This window comes from Cydia fagiglandana, chromosome 12 (genome assembly GCF_963556715.1).
Source record: "Cydia fagiglandana chromosome 12, ilCydFagi1.1, whole genome shotgun sequence".
NCBI lineage: Eukaryota > Metazoa > Arthropoda > Insecta > Lepidoptera > Tortricidae > Cydia > Cydia fagiglandana.
This window is the reverse complement of record NC_085943.1, coordinates 14,032,703-14,042,607: the sequence shown is the minus strand read 5'-3', so window position 1 is coordinate 14,042,607 and position 9,905 is coordinate 14,032,703. Positions and strand designations below refer to the sequence as shown.

The 9,905-nt window shown below is 40.2% G+C and overlaps 1 protein-coding gene across 1 annotated transcript; it reads right to left on the bottom strand.

Annotated features, from left to right (window-relative positions):
• Positions 1-476: 476 nt before the first annotated feature.
• LOC134669601 (uncharacterized) lies at positions 477-8,872 on the bottom strand. The gene has a single exon (XM_063527250.1). It carries the CDS (start codon positions 8,383-8,385, stop codon positions 862-864), a length of 7,524 nt encoding a protein of 2,507 aa, XP_063383320.1. The 5' UTR covers positions 8,386-8,872; the 3' UTR covers positions 477-861.
• Positions 8,873-9,905: the final 1,033 nt, after the last annotated feature.

Sequence of the window (9,905 nt, the reverse complement as noted above, 5' to 3'; positions counted from 1 at the left end):
TCGGTTTTTTTTTCTTAAAAATTATGTTTTTATAAATCGAATCTATTTATAATAGGTACTTCCCATTTTTCGATGTTGCTCCTCTTTATTACCGGTATTGCAATATCTTAAAATCGGTTCGATGTTCCGCTATTTCGAGATTCCGGAATTTTGGTATTGCCCTAGTCGAGGAACTGTCATTTCTGGCCTTGTAATTGTTCCGAGGATAAGTAGTCTTGAATGTTTTATGACCTCTTTTACTCCCCTTCATAAGTTTCACGCTTGCTACTTAACAGAAGTGTTTTATGGCGTAACTATCGCTGTACGGATATGATGGTCGTATTTGTCTACGTGACAGCGTGATAAAACGGTGTCCGTCTCTTTCTATCCCGCAGGGTTAAAAAGTGACAGTTGTTTTATCACGTGGATAAATGTGGATAAAGCGATCCATAATAGGCTTGCTGAACGAGTATGTAAAGGATGTTAGCTTGCGGTGGTTGTTGAAAGTCCGGAGAGTCTCAGTAAAAATGTTTATTGATCTACAATGTTACATAAGTTAACTCTAAAATGTTAATGTTAATGTTAAATAAATGTTACTAAAATAGTTATTTGTTTTGAATGCACCCGGTCGTTAAGACTCCGAAATGTACACTGATTTGTGCAGCCGGCCGCATCGCCAAACTAAACTGGGTCGCGGGCGCCTGTCACGTGTTCGGTGCATGTGCACTGAACATCTTGCCGAGGGCAAAAGATAGAAATTACAATAGAAAATTAAATTACAAAAATCCTAAAATGAAAGTAAATCAAAGAAACTTGTACAAATGTTGTATAAATGTTACAAATAAAATTGTATATAACTTAAAGTCCTAGTAATTGTTACGTTCACATAGAATCGTCACTAAACGCTATTTTTCTTATTAACACTGGGGTCGTGCCCCTTTCTGTGTAGAGAACACTATCACGGTCATTTATTTGCACTCGCGCACTTTCACTAGGCTCACTAGCTTTAACACAGTCGGTGTTGCGCCTGGTGGGCGGCGGCTGTGGTCCAGCCTCCGGACTGTCGATCACCTCTGCCGCTTGTCTTGAAGTTGCTGCTACAGTCTCACGTTGCGACTGTATCCTTCGCCAGCCGAGAAATATAATAATGATCACTCCAACTATCAAAATACCGTAGATGAGGGTATAGTGGTGTATATCGTGGATCGATATCTCATTTGTTAAGGGTTGTTCTTCTTTCATAGTCTTAATTTTCTGCTCTATGCTCTCCCTTAATAATGCTGTACTGCCATCTGTTGTCATTTCTATTTCCATATTCTGAATTGTTATGTTAATTACATGATTAATTGGGGCAATATTCGGAACTTCGACATCAGGGGTTATGTTGATTGTGCTCTCCTTCTTTTTGTGGGTGTATACAGTCAAATTCTCCATTTTTATTATGCAGCCTTCGGGAATGTTTATTATGTTCGCGCCAGTCAGCTGATGTGCGGTAACTTGATCTTTGCACAAATTTCGTAGGTTGCACTTATCGCAACAAAAAGATAGATATTGGTTTGCACTAGACAAGTTTATCCATTTGTTTTGGCATGTAATAAGATTAGTTTTACACCGATCTATGGTGTTAACTTCTCTCACACAAAAGTCAAGGTCGCTCTTCATTTTATAGATAGGGCTGTTCAATTGACATAAATATGTTGTTGAGTCACGTGATAGACAACGTTCTAACTCGTTTGTTGTTATAGGCAAGTAGGAGTCCTTTTGAAGGTTCATTGCAATATGGCTTTCAATAGGTATGACTACTAACATGTTTTTTCCTACTTGTCGGGGTATGGCTTGAATGTTATATAAATCGTAGTTATCCCTGCTAATTAACGGGACACGAATTTCTAAAAGAATGTATCGTTTTGTCATGACACCTTTGATTCGCAGTAAATGGTAAATGTTTGTTAAGTCAAGTTGAATGTTATCGATAGGTAGTGTAAGTTCTTTATCCAGTTGTCCCGATATGATACTTAATTCATTTTGGAGTTGCTGCGGGCTTATCAAGTTAACGTTGATGTGTCCATTGTGTATATCTGTAATTGTATCCAGTAGTGACATTTGAATACCTTTTAAATGGGTCAGTATGTTAGTCGCGGCCATTGCTATTAAGGTGAATTCTGATGTGACATCAAGTTCATTGACTTGTTTTGTTATTGCAAATGAATTCATTTCTATACGTGTTAAGTGGTTGTTTATGATCTTATGTTGTCTTTGTATGGTGTTTTCTGTTCTTTGGAGCAAATTGTACTCTGCTTCAACGACAGAGGTTTGATTTTTCCATAACTGGGCCAAATGTCTTTGATTCTCGCGTACTAACGCAATGTCTCGTTCGTACTGTTCTGCGAATCGACTGTCTAATACTCCGAACAGAGTGTTTGCGATGTTCCCGACGCCGTTTACGAGGCCGCGCCTCCTTCGGGCTCGAGTGCGCATTTGTTGTTTCAGCAAAACTTTGTTGTTATGTTCCAACTCTTCGAAACCGTGACGTAGTTGTAACATGATGAGTTCACAATGTGACATAGGTTTTATTTGAGTGCATATGTTATCTAAATGTTGGTAATATTTCGTAAACGCTACCGCGCCTTCCCAGTAAGGGTCTAAGTTGTAGTAGGCTATTATCTTCCACTCATCTCTGATTATCTGCATGTCGGCAACTTTGTCAAAGTAAAGCGCTTGATTTTTTGTTAACTGAGTTGTTTGCATGCACGTTCCTTGTGTCGCTATGGTCAGGATATAGAGAAACATCATAAGTAGAGATAGGACATAAGGTCGTTGTTTGTTTGTTGAGGTGCGTTGTTTCTTCTTGTTTTTCGGTTCTGAAGTTTCAGTGCTCTCTGACGTTTGTTTGTCGATAGGGAGAAGGGATAATTTTGTTATTGGCCTTTTTAATTCTCCGCTTTTTGTTTTTAGGGTAACCACTCGAACATGACCGTCCTTGCCGGGATGTACGTCGATCACTCGTCCCATAGCCCATTTTCCGGGTGGAAGGTTGTCTTCGTGGATTACAACCATGTTTCCGATCTCAATGTTTTGTTGGGGTTCTTGCCATTTTGTTCTCGCTGTCAGTTGTGTTAAATATTCTGTTTTCCACCTTTTAAAAATGTCTTGAAATATTTTTTGGCTCAAATGCCACCTGGTGCGTGCATCTTCTGCTGTGTCTATTACTGTTACATCGGGCCTTCCCGGCGACAGGAAGTGGTTTGGCGTTAAGAAGTCGAGATTGTTGATGTCGTCGTTGAGGGCGCACAATGGCCGAGAGTTAAGGCAACCTTCTATTAATGTCAAAATTGTTGAGTACTCTTCGAATGTTAATTTTTGTTCTCCTACTACCCGTTTTAAATGATGTTTGAGGCTTCGTACGGCTCTCTCCCAGATGCCACCCGCGCTTGGCCATGAAGGTGCATTAAAATGCCATTCAATGTTCATTCCGGTAATTTCTGCTAAAAAGTTGTTATCAGTTATGTGCTGTAAATGTTGATATCCCTCTTGCAGTTTCCTGTTTCCACCAACAAAGTTTTTTCCATTGTCGCTGTACATGTGGGCTGGAGCTCCTCTTCGAGCTGCCATTCTCCGGAGAGCCGCCAAAAACGCTGAACTTGTTAAGTCGGTTACCAATTCTAGATGTACAGCCTTCGTCACCATACATATAAAAATGGCTATGTAGCCTTTTAATGTTCTTGCTCCTCGCCCTTTGCTGGCCTTTATGTCTACTGCTCCCGTATAATCCACCCCCGTATGATAAAAGGGTTTGGCGGGGTTGCACCTGGCTGCGGGTAAATCTCCCATGAGTTGAACTTGTTTCTTTCCCTCTTGTTTCCGGCACGTTACGCATTTGAGTAGCTCTCTTTTCACCGTGTTATATCCTCCTGTTATCCAGTATTCCTGACGTAGAGAACTCAAAGTTAGCGTCGCTCCCCCATGCAAGGTTAGCTTATGTGCCTGGTCTATAAGTAGAGTTGCCAGGCGGGACTCTCTTGGGATAATTTTTGGGTGTTTCATCTCTTCACTCATCAAGGCTTGATCTAGGCGTCCTTTAACCCTTAAAATTTGTTGTTGATCAAGAAACGGATTTAATTGTTTTAACTTACTTTGTTTTTGTACACATTCGTGCTTGCGCAAATGTTCTATTTCCTCTCCAAACTCACGTTGCTGTACATGTTTTATTATTGTTAATTTCGCTTTCCGTATTTCTTGCAGTGTCAGGTAACTCGGCCGCTGTTTACGTTTAGGTGTCAATGCTCTCTGTATCCATGCTAATATGTGTATTATCTTTTGTAATGAGCTATATTTATTTAATAACTGTTCTATAATGTTTTGATCAGGATTTGACTGTTGTATGACGTTTGAATGAAATGTTTTTTCCTCGTGATCTGTTGTGAATGTTTCTTGTTCAATGTTTTCTGGCCGGAATGTAGTTAGCCACGTCGGTCCAGTTTTCCATAAGGATTGATCGCTTAGCAGTTGAGATGCATACCATCCTCTACTTGCCGCGTCAGCTGGATTCTCCTTTGTGTTTACGTAATGCCATTGTTTCGAGGGCATGACTTCCGTGATCTGTTTGACTCTGTTCGCAACGAAGGGTTTCCAGCGATTTGGTTCTCCTTGAAGCCATCCTAACGCCACCTTTGAGTCTGTCCACCCGTAGGTATTGATCTCACGATTTTCGAAGGCTCGTTTAACTTTACTCATAAGTTTTGCTAGTAAATGCGCACTGCTCAATTCAAGTTTCGGTAATGTTATTTTTGATTTTAATGGTACTAGCTTTGTTTTGGCTGCCACGAGCACTACCTTCTCCTGGTTCTTGACGCGTGCATATATGACACCTGCGTACGCGGCTATAGATGCGTCGCAGAATCCATGTAGTTCTATGACGTCATGTTCGCGGCTATTCAGCCATCTCGGAATCTCATATTCATTAAGCTTGTTGAGGTCTGTTTGCACTTTGTTCCATTCTTTATAAATGTCTTCTGGCACTTCGGTGTTCCATTCCATTTTTGATTTCCACACACTTTGGAATAGTAATTTCATTTTTGTTACTACTGGCGCTACCCACCCCAATGGGTCGAAGACTTTCGAGATTTCCGACAAAAGGATCCTCTTTGTTATTTTGTTGTGTTGTGTCGTCTCATATCGGAATGTAAAAGTGTCCTTTGTGGGATTCCAGCATATCCCTAGAGTTTTGGGAACGACGTCTGACTTAAAATTAAAAATAACGCTGTTTTGTTGGCCGGTCATATCTGTTAATAACTCTGTACTGTTGGCGGACCACTTGCGTAGGTTGAACCCTCCAGTTTTTAATAACTGGTCTAGGTTTTTAATAATTTTCTTCCCTTGTTCTATAGAGTGTACTCCATGGACTAAGTCGTCCATATAGAAGGATTGTTCTAAGATTCTGGAGGCTTCCGGGAAGTTGTCCCGTTCGTCCTCCGCCAGCTTCTTTAGCGTCATCATTGCCAGAAATGGACCCGCTTTCATCCCATATGTAATTGTTTTAAGTTCAAATGTTTGTAGGGGTTGTTTAGTGGATTCCCTCCAGATTATCCTTTGTAAACATGCATCGTCTTCGTGAATCAAAATTTGCCGGTACATTTTTTCTATGTCGGCGGTGAACGCATACCGATACTGCCTCCATCTGAGTAGTAAAAATTGTAAGTCTTGTTGTAAGTTGGGACCTTTGTACATTAGGTCGTTGAGGGAATATCCTGTCGATGTTTTTGCTGATGCATTAAATACGACTCTATATCGTGTAGTTGATGACTCGACTCGCTCAATTCCATGATGTCCTAAGTAACATTCCAGACTCTTGTTACCGTCAGCTGGCATCATATGTTGTAGTTCAGCGTATTCATTCATAAATGTTTTATAATCCGATGCTAATTTTGGTTGTTTCTCAAACTTTTGTTCTAAATTTCGAAATTGAGCTATGGCTTTTTGTTTAGACGCTCCGAGGTTGTTCTCGAAATTGGGTTTCATGGGGAGCCGCACCTGGTATCTTCCATCTTGTTTTCTAACTGTTGTTTCCTGAAAATATTGTATACATGTTACGTCTTCCGCAGATAAATCTTCCTCTTCTGTTACATCTTCTACCTCCCAAAATTGTTGTAAGTCCTCTAAGTTGTCTATCACCACGTTACAGTAGAATGTGTTGTTTGTTTGTTTCGGCTTCCCACTCAAAAGCCATCCGATCCGAGATTGTTGTGCCAGAGGCTGTGTAGCATCTTTGCCTCCAAAATTTTTAATTCCTTCCAAAATAATGTTAGCGTAAACTTCTGCTCCAAATATCATGTCCACCTTTCTGCTAATGTAGAACTCCGGATCCGCTAACTCAATGTTATTAATTATGGGCCATGATGGTTTACTAAATGTTTTGTTAGGCAGCTCCTTAATAAGGTTGTTTACAATTATTACCTCTGCAATGAATGTGTCGTCGCTATAGTTTGACTTGCATGTTATGTTTATTTTCCCTTTAAAGTTATTTTCTCTCTCGCATACGCCGAAGATCGTTCCTCTGTGTTTCTCTCTCTTGCTTCTCAGTAATTGAGCGGCCTGTTCTGTTATTAAAGAAAGCTGACTCCCTGGGTCCACCATCACCCTCATGTTGTAATAAGATCCGTCAGCACCCATCACTTTTAAATCAGCCGTCGCTAGAAGAGTTTCTAAATGTTCATTTTGTGTTTGTGCCACATGCGCGTTGCTACCTACATGCTCCTTATTTGCTGACGTCGTGGCCGTGTTGTTTGTAGACTTACTTAATGCGTCATGTAAAATAGTGCTGTGCGCAGCTTGACAGTTGCGACATCTTTTTGTAGAGTTACATGTTTTTCCATTATGCGAAAACAAGCAATTAATGCATAATGATAACCTATTTACTGCATTTAATTTTTTGTCGTTTGGCATTTGTAGAAAAATTTTGCAATTATAGATTCCGTGGTCACCTTTGCACAATGGGCACCTGAAACCAGATCCGATTGGTTTCGCAATCGCTGCGTAATTCCCATTGCTTTTGTAATTGTTTGATGTATGTACTGGTTTTCGATAAGATGAAGAATGTTGTTGAATGTTTGTTGAATGTTGTGTGTTAGGTTTTTGTTGTCCGTCTTGCCTTCTCCGAGCTGACGTTTCCAGTGTTGTAAATTTGCTCTCTAGGAAGTCCAAAAGTTCTTGTAATACTGGCATATCTCTTGTATTTTTGAGGGATTCTAAATAATCCGTATATGTTTCTGAGTCTAGTTTTTGGCCCAAGATATGAACCAAAATTGGATCCCAGGTTGTTATATCGATTCCTAGATTCTTGATGGCATTAAAAGTTTCCATAGATACATCATGCAGTCTCTTAATTTGCGCCATAGAATTTTGTTGAATGTTTGGTAACCCGAATAAAATGTTCATATGCGATGTAAAAATCATTCTCTTGTTATTGTAGCGATGATTGAGTATCTCCCAGCAGGTCGTATAGTTGTCAGATGTTATCGGTAAATGTTGGATGAGTCGTTCAGCCTCGCCTCTAAGTTTTGCCTTTAAGAATTGCATTTTCTGCGCATTCGACAATGCGGGATTCGCATGTATAGCCTCTACAAATAAATCTTTAAACGATACCCACTGATTATAATTTCCGCTGAAGATTGGTATTTCCAGCTTGGGCGTCGTCTTCTCCCTATGCGATACTGACCACATCTTAGTGTTTATTGTCTTCTTTAAGGTGTTATATTGTTTTTCGTAGGAAGCAAAATTCTCATCGTATGTTATGTTGTCACCATTTAGCTCACTATCGATTTCTAAGTGAAGGGTATCGATTGCTTCCCACCTCGCGTTTAATGTCTTAAGAGCGTCTTCATACTCCCATTTCGCTGTCAAAGCTTCTATGTCAATGTTAGCCACTGTTCTTTGGAATGCCCTAAAATTCGCCTCCTGCTTTCGTAGCGTCTCATCTATCCGACTGTATACCCCATGACTCTTGTACTCTTGTTCGACAGGTCCCTTAGCCGAATCTCTGTTTCGCGAGTCTAGCAACTGTTTACTAGTACCCGCTAGTCCGTTCCCTACCTCCTTCGTTGGCTCCGCCCTTACAGGAGTAGAGGGCATGTTCTTCCACAACTCTTCATTCATTAAGCTCTTACACTCTTTATATTGTTCTTCCGTTGTTTCGTATATTTGTTTCGTAAAATAGGGATCCGTCCTAGGTGTCTCCGTATACAACCGATCGTGGTTAAATTGAAATTCTTTCCATAATTCCTCCAACTTTTTTAACTTCCTCCTAACATACTCCGCGTTGCTTTTCCTGTCCGCTCCATCTTTCTTAAAATTGGTTAAAACAGACTTAATTTCTTCTGCTAAAAGTACCTGATTCTTCACGTCCGTCATGTTTCCCCAGTAATATCGCCCAAAGATTAAATATGGAAAGATCTTACTTGAATGTCTCCTGTTGTCAGTGTCACCTGGCCGACCGCTATTGCTGCAATTCTGCTCATCTGCTGTTGCTGCTTCCACTGCAAACTGCACCACTCAAATGTTCTGCTAGTTCTTTTCACTTCACTCGCGTATCCGTAGCCCGATGGTCCAAGTACAGACGCGCGCGAAGTACTTTGTTCGAAGGACCATATGTAAAGGATGCTAGCTTGCGGTGGTTGTTGAAAGTCCGGAGAGTCTCAGTAAAAATGTTTATTGATCTACAATGTTACATAAGTTAACTCTAAAATGTTAATGTTAATGTTAAATAAATGTTACTAAAATAGTTATTTGTTTTGAATGCACCCGGTCGTTAAGACTCCGAAATGTACACTGATTTGTGCAGCCGGCCGCATCGCCAAACTAAACTGGGTCGCGGGCGCCTGTCACGTGTTCGGTGCATGTGCACTGAACAGAGTATGAGAGAGTATTTGCAAGTGTAGACGTACCTAACTAAATTTTATTGTTTCTTGGAAATGTCTCCTTAAATCACAAAGATTTGAACAGAAACTATTCAAACTTCAATCTTTATCATTTATTCAGCAAATAGGCCACAAGGGCACTTTTACACGTCAACATTGAATTTACATACAAGCAAAAATAGTAATAATACATCAACAATTATAAAATACAACCAACTGCTACTACCAATTCAAACTAACGTATTGCAATTAGGTACAGCAACTTTGAACTTTAATTGAATAGAAGGTAAAATCAATTATTTACAAATACAAATACAAATAAATAAATACAAATACAAATACAAATGCGTTTATTTCATTACTTTTTACATAAGTTCTTAGGTATAGTGTATAAGGGTTAGGTAGGTAATTAGTCCATCTTAGGTATAAGGAGTAAGTAGGTAAGTATTAATCTAAACATTGTGCAACAAATTGTGTAAGTAATGAAAAAGGTGCGGGTACAGCTTGCTGAATTTAAACCCGCCCTTGGTCAGCTAATTGGAATGGTATTAAGATTACATAATATTTAAATTATGAAATTCACATAAAAAACAAAACATTAGTATTTGACAATAGTTTCCTTACGGGGTATTTAATACAGAAACAGTATTTAATAGCATATGTTTCGTGTGGTTAGTATTTACCTAAAAGTTAACTTTATGAACGCATCCCTCACGGGGCTGGTCACGTGTATATTCTCAAACTCTTTTTGATTATTCATGTACAACTTTTTAAGTCTAGATTTGAACTGTTGGATACTCTTTGCCTCACGCACAGGAGGGGGGATATCGTTCCAACATTTGGTGGCAGCGTAACGAAATGACCCCCTGAACGCGGCCGCACGATACTCGGGCGGTACCAGCAGCAGCGCGTGGAGGGCTCGGCGCGGGCGCGCGGAGTCGGCCGCGGCCGCGCGCCGCAACTTGTCGGCCAGTGCGCGCGACGTTTGCCGTGCTAACACGCGGAAGGTCGCGC